The sequence below is a fragment of the Cervus canadensis genome, chromosome 10 (genome assembly GCF_019320065.1).
Source record: "Cervus canadensis isolate Bull #8, Minnesota chromosome 10, ASM1932006v1, whole genome shotgun sequence".
Classification (NCBI taxonomy): Eukaryota; Metazoa; Chordata; class Mammalia; order Artiodactyla; family Cervidae; genus Cervus; species Cervus canadensis.
This window is the reverse complement of record NC_057395.1, coordinates 13,934,233-13,951,353: the sequence shown is the minus strand read 5'-3', so window position 1 is coordinate 13,951,353 and position 17,121 is coordinate 13,934,233. Positions and strand designations below refer to the sequence as shown.

Here is a 17,121-nt window from a genome sequence, read left to right as displayed (position 1 = left end):
CATTTTGATTTTAGTGCAAGTGGAGAATGGCTGCCAGGGACAAGGCTTTCTGTCCTCCTCCTCGTCTCAGGTTCCTGCACTCAGAGCATAGTCCAGAGCAGACTTGTCCTTGTACAGACTTGCTGGAAAGAAAGATAGAGAGAGCGCAGAGGCGGGGGGGATGGGGACAGAAGTGGGGGAGGAGGGAAGGAAGGGAGACAGGGGGGAAGGAAAGAAGGGAGGATTTAGTGGAGGGAAAAAAAGAGACTGGAATGGAGAATCTAAAATTTAAAGCCCTAAAGAGGAAACCAGAGTAGAGAGATGCAGAAGGAAAAGAAGACACAAAAATCAAGGACTGAAGGTGTGAAACGCAGGAGAAAGAAAGTCAGGGGAGCAGGAGTGCGGGAGAGGGGACCGCAGACGAAGGATATTCCGAAGGGAGCAGGGCAGGCAGACTGGAGCTCCCTGGTCCCCCAGGGGGCCAGGCAGATGCATCACGCCACCAGCCGCCTGGGAGGCAGGCCACTGACTTTACTGTGAGAACATTTAGGAAAGGGCATAGTGGCTTCAGGTACCTTACTTACGTCACTACTAACTTTAGTTACCAGTTCATAGGACGATGAACAATGTACACTTAAAACACTTGGGTAAGGACTCATGGCTGGGAGCTACCAGGACACCCACCCCTGAGGGAGGAAGCTGACAGGCAGGCATGGGCATGGTGGCAGGCACAGAGGTGGGAGTGGATGTGCCAGTGGAGGGGGGCCAGGAGGAGATGGTCCGCTCAAAGCAGAGCTCCCCCCAGGTCACCTGCCAGGCAGTGACTGAGAAGACACCGAAGTGGGGCTCTAAGCTGTCTCATGATCCTGGAAGAAAAGTGACTGCCTCTTCATGGACCCCACTGCTCACTCAGAGCCATCCTGAGCGCACTGGCTTTGCTGCAGGGCACCCCGAGGGTCCCAGGCTGTGAGCCAGGAGGATGTCTTCCCAGCCAGGCTGAGTGCCCCCGGGCGCCAGCGCTGAGCCCCTCCTGACCACACCGCTGTAGAAGGAGGTGATTGGAGCATCTGCTGGCCCTCAGCATGCTTACCACTGACCTCGGGTTCAGCCTGCTCAGGCATGCTGGTGGAGAACCATTTCTACCACCGTAGGGACCAGCATCCTGCAGTGAGTCAGAGCTCCAAAGAGTGCGGTGCAAAAATCCCAGTGGTTCTCTCCAGCCCACGGCACACCAGGGTTCATCTTGTCCTCGCCTCCACGTTGGGTCAATCTCTCCTCTCCCTTCTGCTGCTCCCTTACACTGGAACTTTTCTTGTCATCTTTGTCTTTCTTCAAGACATAATCCCACCCATGTCTACTGCCAAGCAGCACATCCCCTCTTTTTCCTCTGCCTTCTGGTAGCCTCGCTGCATATATTAGTCTGCATATCTTGTTACTTCCCCTGCCATTACTTCTTCATGGGCACAAGCTCATGTACTATGCTCAAGGACAAAAATAAAAAGACACATTGTAGATCATTCTTTGAACCCTCCTGAATACTAAACCACTGCTCGCATGACCTGGATAGCCAAACAAATGTCTAGGAAGCCGTTTTTCCTTTACACATCTGGTTTTGAGTTTCCCTGGTGGCTCAGATGTGAAGAATCTGCCTGCAATGCAGGAGACCCAGGTTCCATCCCTGGGTCGGGAAGATGCCTTACAAACCTCAACTCCAAATTTGGAGCTCCTATTTTTGCATACCTTCTATGTTGTTGAGGGAGAGGCTGAGAAGAATGGACAGAAAAAATAAATAGCTTAGTGATGCACCTGGAAAATCAGACTGCATTCAAGAATCAAATGTCTTCTGCTATAATGGGTGGAGATGGGGCCACCAACACAGATTTATTTGCCTTCTTTTTGGATTTCCCTCCTTCATTAAAGGACCTTGTGGATTATTTACGGACTCACTCCCATAGCGCTGCTTATGCCACGTCCATGAGCCCCCCAGTAGCAGAGCAAATCATCAGAGTAATGAAACTCATCATGGGACTAGATGGGACCACAAAAGGTAAGCGGGTCTGCAGCAAGCCCATCTCCCATTAATTCCTTTCCTAGACCCCTCTCTGCCTCCCTTCTGCCCCATCCACCTCTCCCCTTCTCAAATATACTGCTTGGTCTTAATGTAACCAATTTGTAAATTAAGCCACGTGCTCGTTAATAGTACATAATGCGTAATAGTATGGAGTACATAAATGTACTGGAACTGCCATTAGTGCACAGAAAGGGTGAGTAGGGCAATGCTTTTTTAAAGCAAAGAACACTTTCTAATTCACCCCTTCATGTGATCAGCAAATGTGGACAATTTTGTTTAATTAGTCGTGTTAAAATGAAGCCTACCTTGGTGTGTGTTTGCCTATGCTTTCTGGGGATGGTCATTTGTTTCCCTGAGAATGAACTAGTCAATTCAATATTCTTTTTTTAATCTCCCGCCCATCTACTCATTCATCAATTCATTTATTCATTCATTTCTTCAATCATTACTCACCAGGGTTTGGGGAGAAGGAATCCACCACTCCCCATTCAAGTATATACAGACAAAACACTCACAACAATAATCCATCAGCCATTTCTCTGACGTTGGGTCTCCACAGCCAAGACGTGCTACTTCGTTTGACTCAAATGAGCTTAATCTTTTTTTTTTTTTAATATGCTTTCATCAAGGGCTTTTAGACTTCACCTCCTATCTTTAAGATATAGTTTATAGAGCTTCTACTGTATATCACAATAGGGGACAGTGATGACTAGGGGAGTTCTTGCGGTCAAGCAATCCGGTGAGTGTGTTTATAGAAGCAGCAAGTTGTCCTGGCCCCAGAACTGCCCACTGGGCTGTACCATCCGTGTGCCCTGCCCCACCTCCCAGCTGATGTGAAACCCTACGATGCTTAGTGCAACGTTCCGAGCGAGCCTCCTGTTTCAGTAGAACTGTGGAGAGGTCCATCATTGTTTAACGTTATTAAAGCAACAAAATACTTGATTCACATACACTCTGTACCCAGAAACCTACTGTATAAAACGGACTAGAACAGGGCTGATATGGATATCATGGTGTCTTTGAAAAAGTGACAGTCGCTCAGTTGTGTCTGACTCTTGGCAACCCCATGGACTGTAGCCCACCAAGCTCTTCTGTCCATGAGATTCTCCAGGCAAGAGTACTGGCGTGGGCAGCCATTCCCTTCTCCAGGGGATCTCCCCAGCCCAGAGATCAAACCAAGCCTCCTGCAATGCAGGCAGATTCATCACCATCTGAGTCACCAGGGAAGCCCTTACCTACCTCCAAGCTGATGGTCCCTGAGGCCCTTCCACTGAGCGCTAGGGCTCCCCAGGTCGCTGGGTTGAAAAGATATGATAGATTTTCTTTGTCACTAAAGAAGAAATGGATTTGACGGTGACTTTGTCCCTCCATGTAAAATGTAATGATTGACTGATTTCTATGGTCATTTCCCGCCTTGCCTTTGGGGTTTTTATGATTCTCTGTCTTACTGAACAGTCCATGTGAAAAGGAGACGTGATTCCAGTCTATCCATGGTGCAGTGCTTAAGGGCATAAGCTGAAAGCAGCTGCTGGGACTTGATTCCTGGGACACTGCTTAACTTGCTGTGTGGCCTTAGGCAAGTGTCTTCATTGATCTGTTCAACTCTAAGTTACTTCTCTGTACTTCAGCTCCTCCAGTTGCAAACTAAGGGAAAGGATATTGACGAGCTAAGGTTTTTGTGAGAATTAGGTAAAATAAGACATATAAAATATTTCATTATGACTGAAACAATTCTATCCATAGTAAGCATTATATAATTGCTTGCTAGATTATTTGGTATCATTCCTGAAGTGTTCAAGAAGTATTTGCAGTATCTCAGGGAGGCTGTAGGAAGGATTCTTAGGATGGAAGTGAAGTAAGACTAGATTTCCTTCAAGGTCCTGGGTTAGTCAAGCTAAGCTAAATTATGCCAGTGTAACAAATAAGCCTGGAAAATCACAGTGACTTAACCGAACCAAGGTTTATCTCTTGCTCATAGATCTAATATCAGATCTAACACAAATTGGACAGCTCCCTGTCCACGTCCCGTCATGGGAAGTGACTTGGTGCTGCTGGCTTGAGGCTTGGCTGTCTCAACACATGGCCTCCACAGTCACCATGGTCACGAGAAAGAGCATCAGCCTGGAAGTAATGCTTATCATATTGCTCACCATCCACTGGCCAAAACTAGTCACATGACCCAGCTGAATTTGGGGAGGTGGCAGAGGTAAATTAATGGGTATGAATATGGACATGAATAAGCATTTACCATTCAATCTTTTAAAACTGAAGCTCAAAATAGACCTGTCTCCATTCCCACATGAGCTACCAGGTTATGTGAAAAAATTGGTCTGGAACCACTGGCCTCTTACAAAGTCATCTTAGTGATATTCTTGACTGCATGGATTTCTTAATGAAAAAAAGTTATTTGAGACTTAAGTTAAAGTGCAACTTAAATGAATTGTACTATGATGACCAGAATTATCCATTGATCTTATTTTAAAGACAAATAACTAGAAAAAAGTTTACTCTGAAAATTAGCCTATGATTTCATAAAGATCACTGACTTTTTAAGCCCTGTAGGTTATATGTTTTTTGTTTTCTTTTTTTAATTAATTTATTTTATTTGGAGGCTAATTACTTTACAATAGTGTGATGCCTGTAGGGTATATGTTATCATCATCCATTGTGATTCACACATACCCAACTTGACAATCTTTTCCTTTCTGCCTCTGAACAGCTTTGCCACTTCATCACAAACAGAACTCACTCTGTTTGATCAAAAAGATCTGCAGAAAAGTTACATTCAAAGATATGATCGTAAGCCCTTTGATAGCCATCTGTCATCAGTTTTTCTCTCTCCAAGGAGGGAGATATTTCCTTTCATTTTCTCTCTCAGCCTCATAATTAAAGAATCGCTTGGTCATTATTTTTAACCTCCTAGTTAAAGTGTCTCTCTTCAGTCGTATTGCCGTTTTAAGAGAGAACAGAAAGAAAAAATAAGAGAAAAAGCTATGTACAGTCGGTGTCCTCAGAATCTAGATAGGGGAAGCAGGGAGAAAGATTGAACAGTTTCTTTTCAAAGAAATGAACAAAAGAAAGTGATAGAGAAGAAAATTGATAGAATCATCAGCCAAGTTGCAGATGGTTCAGCCTGACATGGCTTTTGAAGAATTCAAAGGCACCCAGTGAATGATCACCCTGGCCTCATTGACAACAGTGCCTGCTTTAAATAAGATAAACAAGACTGGTTGGGAGCATTGCATTAACTCACCCCTTTCTGCAGAGGTAGACCAACTCCCAGGGTAAAGTTGACCAAAGCTCAAAGGGCTGCACTACATCAACCCCAAACTGCCTTAAAGGATCTGCGAAAGTGCCCTGCTCTGAGCCTTCATCTTCAGCCTTCTTCCCTCCGGCTCTGATAGGAGCCTTTCAAGACTTTGTTTTCAGATTGAGTTTGGGGAGCGGTTGGCCAGATCTGTTCCTTGATGAATGTCTTCACTTTAATCTGCAAGGCAAAGCCATACGCTTCAAAGAAAGACAGGCTGCAGGAATAAGGTCAGTGTTCCTTTGAAGCCAAGGTTCAAAGATGAAATAGCAGTCCCAGTGAAATGACAATGTTTATGCACAAACAGCCACCTTGACTGCAGCCATGCTCCTCGCGGAGCTAATACACACAAGCTGAGGGGCTACAAGCCGCCCGATCCTTTCCCGAGCACCGAGGCCCTTTTCATCCCCTGGCCTATCATCCTGTACAGCACAATGAGCTCAAAGTGGAGATTTGGTTTCTCTACCCTACCGGACGTTGAGTGGTCCACCAGCCAAACACCGACACTGTGAGCCCCTCAAGGGCAAGAGCTACATCTTACATTAATCTGATGTTCCTCTGAGTATCCAGCCCACTGCTTGGCTTAATAAATATTCCATGATTCCTTGCAGGCCCACTCAGTTTCAGGTCAGTGTTTATCCTGAACGAGATGGAGGGAATGTTTGTCTCACAGGACTGGGAGCTGGGGGGCAGTCCCACACCAGTTGTGGCAACTGCAGAAGGGCTCACTCAGCGATGGGGATTGTTCAGAGATGGACACCACTTTTGAAGAGGTCCAGAAAGATGGCAGCTCTGCCGTTTTCTTTATAACCCAGACAGCCGCAGGAGGGTGAGCCCCAAGCCCCACCAACCACTCCCCAAAGGAAGCATTGTCTACAGTTGTCATCTTATTATTTATTTAAATCTTTGCTGCATATTTTTCAATTAATCAGTCAACATTCTTTTTGAACTGCTGATTGGGGTTCTCTGTCCCCCCAGCTCTGGGTAACCTTTCACTTCTCAGGGAAAACAGAAGTTGTGTCACGTGGAGGGTTCAGGGCGCGTGCTTTGCGGCCAAACTGTGTGGGGCCCGGTCCCTGACCCACCACGGCTCCACGCATGGCCAGTTACCTGCCCTGTCTTAGCCTCAGTTCATTCATTATAAACTGAGGCTGTAGAAGGATTAAGTGATGCAATACGGGATAGTGAACTCGGCATGATGCTTGACGCGTAGGAAGCACCCGATAAAGGCGAACGATTCCTTTCTCCTCTTCCTTCTCTGGTTTTTCCAACAGTGTTTATGCACCTGGAATCTCCCCATCTCTCAGGCCTTAGACCTACTCGAATAGCGAATCCAGCAGCACTTCCTCTGATGTAAACCCAGATGCGGGTCCCTTCTTTCGCTCTCCACCACCCCCTCCATCAGCTCTCACCCGGATCACTGGAGCGAGTCCCCACCACGCGTGCTATCTTATGACAAAGTCCCTCAGACCGCATCCCTCCTCCACTCAGAGTTTCCCACTCTTTTCCATCTTAGTATAAAAGTCCAAACCGTGGCCTTCTAGGCTTCTTCTCCTGGCGTGGTCTTCCACATTTCCCACCACGCTCTCCCCCGCTTGGTATGCCCAGAGCAGCTAGTGTCCGTGCTTTTCCTGGAACCAGGGAAGAGCTCCTTCAGAGGGTCTTCGCGTTTGCTGCTCTTCCTGGAACAGCGTGTTCAGCCAACACGTGTGTGACCCGCTCCCTCACTTTCTGCCCGTCTCTGCTCAGAATCGGCCTCACAAGAGGAGCCGCTGCGTCCTGAAGTGCAGCCCATCCCTCTAATCCTCCTCACCTTGCTTCAGTCATCACAGCACTCACGAGCAGCGGGCAGATAATCCACAGATCTGCCTGTTTTTCTGGTTTCCCTGGCTAGAATATAAACTCCAGGAGAACAAGTGTATCATCTTAGTCTTTACACTGAGAACAGTGTCTGGCAGTGATAAGTTCTCAACAAATATTTGCTGAATCCTTCTCTCTTTCCCTTTCAGCTCAGTAAATACAAGACCCTTATCTCCTCCACACCTCTGTGCTTGATTCTCTTCCTTCCCACCTTCTAAATGGCTTTGGCCCCTTTTCTCAACTATGAACTTGATCATTTCCTCCCTCCTAAAAAGCGTCCCCTCATCCCTCCTTTTGTTTCAACAGCCATTGAGTTGCATCCCTTCCGTTGCTGCAAATCTTCCTGAAAGAACGGCCCATCTGCCAGCTCTCTTACTCCTCCCCACGCAGCCATCAGCCTCCGTCCTCTGCCCATTTCCCTGGACCCTGTTCCCTCAGAGGTCACCACCGCCCACCTACCCTGCCGCTGCTCCTCCAGCCAAACTGGACAGACGTCTCCACCTCACCCTGTCTTCCTGAGAACAGTCTTCCCTTAGTTGTGGAAGAAAGATGCTTTTCTTTCTGGTTCTTCTTTCTTTGTCCGTCCTTCCTCTCCTTTTCTGCTGGGTCCTCTTCCCCATCTATAGTTGCCAGAATTCCATCCTCTGCTCTCTTTATGTTTCCCTCTGCACATGTTTGCCCCCCTGTTCTGTTCTGTTATGTAGAAACATGCTTCTCAAACTTGAACCACATCAGTCACCTGAAAAAAGTGATGAAAAAAGCCTCTCCACCTCAGGACACACAATGGATTGCTCCACTGGCTAACACATTCCTTATCTCACCAAAATGGCTGTTGAAAAAAGGACCTCTGTGATTTTGCCAACTTTTCCTGCTATTACTTCAGTGCTAGGCTGATGGAATTCACCAACTCTGTGAATCACAAACCCACTTTTGCTATCATAAAAAAAGTGAAAGTGTTAGTCACTCAGTCACATCTGACTCCTTGCGACCCCATGGACTGTAACTCGCCAGGCTCCTCTGTCCATGGGATTCTCCAGGCAAGGGTACTGGAGTGGGTTGCCACGCCCTCCTCCAGGGGATCTTCCCAAACCTGTGTATCCTGCATTGCAGGCAGATTCTTTACCATCTGAGCCAACAGGGAAGTCTCTTTGCTATCATATACATACCAATATTTGGTTTGTTTATAATTGAGTGGCCAATAGGATTTCCCTAGAGAGGACAGAGTAGTGGAAATTTACATATAAGTGAAAATAAATACAGAGTTCCAATTTCTAATATATAATATCCAACTTCAGTAGAATGCATTTTCATTTTGCTAATAGAATTTCCTGTGCTTAAACAATAAAGAAAAATAGAAGATTCTTCTAAAAATAGAATCTTCTAGTTTTCTTCAAAATCACACTTGTCTTGCCCTTAAAGTGTCTTCCTCTGGGTACCACCTTCTGAGTGGCAGGGTGGGTGGTGAGATGGAATAATGAATTGTGTTCTTTCTTGACATAAAGCAATGAGCTATACAGGATTTGATAGGACAGAACACAATAAGCTGTCTTACCTTTGTAATTTTAATATGTTTTCTCAATATAGAATACTGGGATTATTGCTGCAAAAAAGATGAGACAAATAGTATTACCAGCTTCCTTCTTCAATCATCTCACAAATCAAACTTAGATATTATCCAGATATTTACCTCAATTCTCCACTTTCAACATTTCAGTGTGAGACCCAGGCTTTGGTAAACATTAGCAGGAAGGTCAGTAAGACAGAGGTGAGGTAACTGACCCCCCAGGTGAGATCTAAGTACCCCATCATTGTGCCAACACAGGTGTTCTTCCTCAAGCGGAGCTTCCTTTGCTCTTTAGAAAATAAAAATTGTGATGAGCCCAAGATCTGAGGAGGAAGTGTTAAATAGACATGCTCCCCAACAGAGGGCCTCCTCACACTGATTTTCTGAGGTTCTTTTTATTTCTTGCATGACTTGAGAGGTATTCACAACATTCTCTCTGTGAAGACGCTCTTAGCTCAGCCCCAGGTTTCTGTTTGTGTGTCCCCATGCTGCCTTTGGCAAGATTAAGGAATGAAGATTCAGCTAATGTGATCGCTCTCTTTTCCCTCTGCAAATTGGTCTCTGGTGTGGGGAGGCTCTCCACCCCCGAACTGGGGAGGTGATGTCTTTTAAACCCACATTTTGATTAGATTATAGCATCACTAAGTTTATGGTGACGTTGCCCATTCTCAAATTAAAACTGAGTGTTCTGTCCCTTCCCTGCAAAATCTCTGGTTCTGTTCACTGAGAATATCCAAAGCGTTAAAGAGGACTGTGGTTTCTGTTCAAAAAGGAACAACAATGGCAAAGGGAGAGTGGATGATTCTGTTAGTGGATAAAGTCGAGATCATGTTTAAAAACACAGATAAGTCAAAATCAGAGGAGACAATGGTGGTTCTTTCTGCTTTCCAGCAACTTCCACTTTCCTCGTTGTTGACCTCTGGACCATCACCCAGGCCTTCCTTGCTCCCAAAACCAGACACAGGTGCCCTTGTGTTTTCTGCTACTCCAGCTGTCTCTCAGAACTTCAGACTGAAACTTGGGGACCGGATGAAAGCTGGACTCAGCACAGCCTGGAATTGTGGGAGGGGGGTGTTGATGCTGGAGTGACGCTTCTAACTTGTGCCACCAACCCCAGACCTTCCATAACTATCCTTCCTAAAGTATCGTCCCCTCCACTGTGGGTGACCGCCTACTCCATCATTCTGCAGCATTTTCCTCCATAGGGTCCATCACCACCTAGAATTATGTTCTTGTTTCTTTGGTGATTGTCTGTCTCCCCCAGGAGAATACAAGTGCCATGAGTGCAATGACACTGTCTCAACCTCAAGCAATCCATGTTGGCTGGATGAGTGACGTCCCCATTCAGTGTGAGCTTTGGCCATATCCTGTAACTATTCACAAGGCTTTGGTACCACCCTTCTGCATGCATGTCGTGTTTCCTCTGTCTAGAAGACGCTCATCTCTCCCCCTACATCCACTATACCCACTCTTCATCTTCTGAACCTTTGTTCAGGCTTCTAAGCCCTATCTTGATGCCACAGACAGGAAATAATCCTTTCCTCCTCTGTCTCATGCAATCCTTGGCTCTTATGTAAGTCCCACACACACCTTAGTCCAGTCCTCCAAATAGGTAATGATGAGTTAATTATTAGTAATTGTGCCTAAAGCATCAAATGGGCTTCCCTGGTGGCTCAGATGGTAAAGAGTCCACCTGCAACACAGGAGACACAAGTTCAATCCCTGGGTCGGGAAGATCCCTGGAGAAGGGAATGGCTACCCATGCCAGTATTCTTGCCTGGAGAATCCCATGAACAGAGGAGCCTGGCGGGCTACCGTCCATAGGGTTGCAAAGAGTTGGATGCAACTGAGTGAGCACGCATGCAAGCAGCAAGTATATGAATGAATGAAAACTGAATGACCAAATTTAGGGCTAAGCAGATTCCTTGAATTCTAATTACTCTCTATAAATAATTATAGTATCATTTCTTTAGAGGTTACTTAATAGAATTATTTTGGTTCAAATACTGGAGTTATGATCACTTCCTTGGTAGATATATGCGTAAGCCAAAATGTATAGTTCCTTTTCTATTCTTTTGATAAATGAATAGTTTTACATGATTACATATGCTAAGGTTTGTTCTGGACACCATCTAATATAGAGATGAGTAAGCAGGATAATTCAAGTTATTGCTACCAAATCACAGAAGCAAAAATGGAGTTTTTCCTTTAATTATCTAAGTAGTAGCTGAATCCCTCACTTAAGGTTTCCTATGGAAACACCATCCAAAGCTCAAATGTGCATCTGACTCACAGGGTAATCAGCAAAGACTGGCACCAGCTAATCCTTGGTCAGAGCTGAAGCGTATTGCCAAAATAGAGGTAAGAGGGTTTTCTTACACATCCAAAATGGCATTTTCCACTGAGTATGCTGAGGGATCTCCTGCCTTCCTCTGCCCCATCTTAATGGTGATTTGCACTTAGGATCCTTTTCAATCAAGAAGTTTCATGTTTTCATGACATTCCTTGGCAACTAGTAATGAGAGATTGAGGAACTAAATTTCCCACAGAAAAATTAGAGTTCTCTTGTTTCCATTTAGCCAATTTAGCAAATGGTCATTAGGATTTTGAATCCTTGAAAATTTTTCATGGTATCTTTCCTTACAAGGTCAGTTTTAGTTAAGTTTAACTCCTTGTGGTAATAAAGTCCAACACATAACAGAATAGACATTTATTTGTTATTCATATAAAGTCCAAAAGGGATGTTAACCCAGCCTCCTTCCATCTTGTGACTCCTCCCACCTCAGTCTATGGTTTAAAGGTTGGGGTAAGGAGCAAAGATGATCTGTGTGTGCGTGACGTTTTCAGGGGCCATGACTGAAAAGGCATGTTTCGTTTCTGCCCACATCCTCTTGGTAGAACTTGGGCGTGTGACCTTGCCTAACCACAAAGGACCCTGGGAAATGAAATTAGCCATCTGCCTGGGGGAAGGAAAGGGGTTTGCTGAATAGCCAGCCAGTCTTCGCCACAGTACTGAACCTCAGTCCACGACATTCTCTCCCCAGCCTTTCTGATGGATGTATATTGTGGGAAGACACTGTATATTTTAGACAGTTTCCCAATCTTTCTCTATTGACATAGTAAATAAACTCTTGACCTGAAATGGAATAAAAGTAGCTAAAGAAAAAAGAAAAACAAAGTCCAAAAGACTGAAGATGAATCTGTTCCTTTTATAGGGACTCTCAGGGCTTCTAGTCTGGCTTTTACTAGAAACACTTCTTTTTCACAGAACCTGATCCCAGGCCACAGCAGGTACTGAGATCATTATCATTATGATGGTGCTAAATTCCCCAATGCTGTGTACTTTTTGGAGGCTGAAAGTAGACCCTGGGCATAATGCTTCCCAGAAGAAACTAAAAAGACATGAAATTGGAACAGCTCTGGAAGTCAAGCCAGAACAGGGGAGAATGTATATTTTGGAAGGGGTAACACACTCCCAGAAATTCAGGACATTTTGGGGGAAGGGAGGATGTGATGAGACAGAAAATTATAAACTGCGTCTTTACCAGAAAATTATAAATTGCCATTTAAAACATGCAATTTAAAGCCGTGGGCATTTGGGTTAATTATCTGAATTGGGTGGGTTCATTTTGAGACATCCCAACTCTCTTATTCAGCCACACTTTGGTTATCTGGGGACACGGACTAAAAGGCAAAGAGGCTAAAAAAGTATCAAACTTCTGATGTTCATCATATCAGCACCCAGCAGGTGACGAATCAAGGCAAACCAATCAATGGGAAACTAAATTCTAAACCCAGGTAGGAAGATTAAACTAGCAATTTTATATAAAGATTGAATTTATATGAAAATACGATTCTATGCAACATTGCTTTAAGCATTCCATCTATTTTGGAAAGCATTAAAAACTGTGTGCTTCTGTTTTGTACACATGGGCGAATTCAGTCCACATAATTCATTCTCTACCATATCTGGGATTTTATTTAAAGATTTTCCAGAGCTTAAATTTCTATTTTTTATTCAATTTATAACATGAGTTGAATAAAATGGCAAGATCTTTCAAATAACTTCATTCATTTATGAACCTCAATCATTTTTCTTTTCTTTATCCTCCAGAGAGGAAACTTAAAAGAGTGAGACTTAAACTATAATGCATTTGCACTGGAAAATCCAGCCATGCCTCATTTTTAAAATATTTTGTCTGGATTATTTCATTCATCCTGCTCGTTTGTGAAATTTTATCGTGAGATTGGCAGGTGAGATACTGACCCCACTCCTAACCCTACACGGACTTGGAGAAAGTGGCCCCTGCGCCTTCCAGCTGTGACCTTGGACCTTTGCTCTGGTCCCTGGAACAGGGCACACATATTTTTACACTTGAGTTTGATAGGTTTTAAAAAAAGGGAATACTAACTGGGAAGATTTAGGACTTTGAAGGTGGAAAGAAATGAGTATACCGGTGACAGCAATTCACTCTCCCGAGTGGAGTTTTCTTGCTTTCCTGCTGTTTACATTTGACATGAGACTCATTCACAAACTTCTCTCCTAAGATATTGCTTCTCCAGAGGGCAAGCTGTTTGGAGGGCTGCAAACCATGCTTTTCCATCCAAACCATCAAGCTTATCCTGTGGCCATCCTTGCTAACTTACTCTTCACCCAGAATCTCTATGAGGAATAAAGAGGGACAACCAGACAGGACTGTGATCAGGCAGATGAAACCATGATAATGAGATGCGGCGTTTGTAAAGGTCTTCTCAGCACCTACCTTGGCAGGGAGTTTAGCGAATACAAAATGGACTTCCTCCAAGTTCTTTTCTCCCCTGAAACCCCAGCACACATTGTGAGTTCTGTCCCTCTGAAGCCCCTCTGTGAGTGCAGAGAAGTCCACGGAGAATCCCACCTGAAACGGGCTGTCTGGAGCCCCTGGCATCTGAGATGCCTGGCCTTGCTCAGAGAAGACCCCTGCCGCTGCTTCCTAAATCTATTTGCCCCTTGGTTACCAGCTGGAGACACAGAGAAATGCAGAGAAAGCGGCAGAAGGCAGAGGGCTGCGCTTTCTAAACGGTTACAGGCCACTGGCCTTTCAGCAACAGTTAATGCAGAACATATGGCAGGTGCTACGCTCGGCTGGCTTTCAACTGAGAGGCTGCCTCTGTCCGTGATTAATCACCTGTGCTGGGGGGAAGAGAGCTCTACCTGGCCTTTGTGGTGGTGGTGGGGGGCAACCTAAGGTTGGAGTCAGCAAGCAAAGTGATAGTCATTGCCTCTCTGCCCTATGGCTGCTCACAGGTTTTCAGGACCACTGCGGGGTGGCGAGGGCATCCAAGAAACAGAATTAGCCAACCCGTGGAACCCTACCTCGGAGGGGAAGTTTGTCTGGTTGTGCAGATATGGCTCAAAAACTGGTCCATAATGTTCTGTCCCTTCATTTACTTCCCCTTGAGTTAGCCAAGGGTAGAATTTTATGGCAGATCTGTAAATTCTGCACTTGCTTTGAGGCCTTAAATGATTTCCCCGGCATGAGTGTAAAGAGAATCTGTTTGTCTTTTCCATGGCACTGGGGCAAAAGGATAGTGTAGCCACTTCCTTCCTCCCATCCTACAAACAAGATATCCTTTTACAGCGTGAGTCCTGCAGAAGTTTCCTCTTCAAGCTTTTGTTTCCTCTGTGTGGATGGTGAGATGGGGGCGTTGTGATGTAACACACATGGAATTCTCTGCCGGTTCAGTCCAACTGGAGAAGAAGGTGATTCCAGCTGTAGGATCTTTGAGGGTGCAGGGGAGTTGCTGTTACACATTGATCTTTGTTTTCCCTGTCACAGGTTAATTTTCAACTGAACAGCAAAAATCACCAATACACCGGGGGCTGTACCCCAGCCCCACTCTTGACTGGAGATGTTGGGGAGAAAACCAGTTACCCGCCAGCCACAGCTGGGGAGGATTAAGCAGGTGGATTTGTGGCTGTGCTCTGGGCTAGAGAGAATGTATTAGTGCTCTATTTCTGCATAATAGATGACCACAAATTTCAGGGCTTCCTTTTTTTATCTTTTGGCCATGCCGCACAGCATATGAGATCTTATTTCCCCAACCAGGGATTGAAGCTTTGCCCCCTACACTGGGAACACAGAGTCTTAACCACTGGACTGCCAGAGAAGTCTCAAACCTCAGGGGTTTCAAACAATACCCATTTATTATCTCACAGTGTCCTGGGATCGGGAGTCTGGGCAGTCTCTGGCAAGGTAGAAGTCAGGGTGTCAGCAGCTTTCTTTAGCGCTCACCCTTCTCTTCCAAGCTCACATGGGTGTAGCAGAATCCAGTTCCTGAGGGTCGCTGGACTGAGATCCCTGAGATCAGCTGGGACCCCACCTCAACTCCTAGAGACTTGAATTTCTTACCATGTGACGCCCTCCATCTTCAAAGTCAGCAGTGGAGAATGTCCCTGTTAAGACCCCTCTCTCCCTCCTTGAGTCTCTTTCTTCAGGAAGAGCCCAGGCCTTTCTCAGAGTTAATCTGATTAGGTCTTAAGTATTGGTTAATGCCCCTAAAGTTCATTTTACCTTTCTAGAATAGGACATTATGTAACGATTTCCCGTAGTTATAAGCTTCATCTTGAATACTCATAATGAATATTAGTCTAGTGAATGCTTAGTTCTGGGAGATAAGAACACATAAAAAGCCATGTCCTGGGCACCAAAACAAAAAAGAAGCAAACAAAAAACTGAGGTTATAGGAACAGGCAGAATGGCTGTAGATAGCACAGGTCACTTCCGTTGGTCACAGTTTCAGAGGGCAAATCCAAGCAAGTCAGTTCAGTGCTCGATGATGACTGAAAATGAACGGTTTTCAATCTTTTTGAACTGTAGAATTTTTTCAGATGAAATGTACATGGAAGTCCACTTTATAAAATTGTTTTATAACTTTACAACACTCTTATAGGACTTATTGGGTACCAGATGCTCTCCAAAGTGCTTAAAATAAAATCCTTGTAACGGTACAAAATGGACATGCTTGTTATTGTCACTGTCATGATTCACATTTTACTGGTGAAGAACCTCAGTTGCAGAAAGATGAGACGCCTTGCTCGAGGTGGCAGAGCGGATTTTGAACCCAGGAAAATCAGGCTCCCAGTCCTCGACGCTGTTGGCAAGGAGGCGAGCTGGAGGTGGGGGGCCTCTTGTCCCAGCTGCTGAGCCCCCTCGCCTTTTCCCCGCTCCCCTCGGCTCCCTCGGTATGCCCTGCCCAGCACGCACTCTGAACACTGGAGAGATGCATGCTGCCCACACTGCCCCCAGGGGCTGCCTGGGCGCTTCTTCCGTGTGCGCCGTCCCTGGGGCCCTTCCGAGGAGCTCCAAGGAGCCGGGTCCTCAGCCGCAGTCTCTCGTTCGCCACGGCCGCCGCCGCAGCACCTCTCTTGCCCATTTCTGCTGCCACCCTGGCCTCCTCCGTGCCCGGCCCCCTCCAGCCTGCCCGTTATCCTACTCCACGCACTAGGCGCTGCAGTCTCCTCTTCCAAAACCCCCTCAGAACATGGCGTGTCCGCTTTGAGGTGCCGCCTGGGCTCTCTAGTACCCACCAGCTCCTAGGGTGGCAGCCAGAGCCCTCTGGGCCTTATTCCACGGGTCTCTCTCCTGACGGTGAACCAAATGTTCCAGGCAGGCCGGCCACCCATCACCTCTGGTGCACAAGGCCTGCACTTGCCAACTCTAGGTCTTTGCTCCAAACTCCCAGAGCGTTTCTTCCACAGGGCGTTCAATTTTCTACCGTTTAGGATTATTATATTAATGTTTCTCGTCTATGAGCCCCTTGAAAATAGTAGACACGTCCGTCTTTTAATCCTGCCATGCAACAGCCACCCACACTGAAAAGTACTGGGTAGCATTCTCCCCAGAGTCCTAGGAAATAGACTGTCCTCATCCCCATTCAACAGATCAGTAAGTTAATGCTCAGGCATGAGTGAATGCTCATCTTCAGAGCAAATAGAAAAGGGTGGCTGGAAGCTGACATACGGGTCTGTAGATGGAGCAGAAAAATGCAAAAATACTCGGAGACAGAATTGCTCTCCAGAGTCTTCAATTAGAATCACCCTTGAGTCTTCATAGAATCAACAGCCACAATAATTTATGACTACAAGGGCTGGTTTTGAACTAGGGTACACACCACAGTCACGCAGGGGAAGGTTTTCAAGAAGGTCCACACCAGTCCTGCAGGAGCAGAATCTCTGCAGGTGGGGACTTACCCGTGAGTATCCTAGAAAACAAAAGATTCCCTGAAGACTCTGGTGTGTTCCCCTATTTAAGAATCACCAATTCGCAAGGTTCCCAGAAGACTCCAGCCTCCCAAATT

At 45.7% G+C, this 17,121-nt stretch overlaps 1 protein-coding gene across 2 annotated transcripts in view; it reads left to right on the top strand.

Annotated features, from left to right (window-relative positions):
* Nucleotides 1-17,121, top strand: part of SPTLC3 (serine palmitoyltransferase long chain base subunit 3) — a 166,784-nt gene that overhangs the window by 127,324 nt on the left and 22,339 nt on the right. For both annotated transcript variants that reach the window (XM_043479501.1, XM_043479500.1), the window contains one exon: nt 1,900-2,026. In XM_043479501.1, coding sequence (XP_043335436.1) covers nt 1,900-2,026 — 127 coding nt within the window. The remainder of the gene's footprint in view (nt 1-1,899; nt 2,027-17,121) is intronic.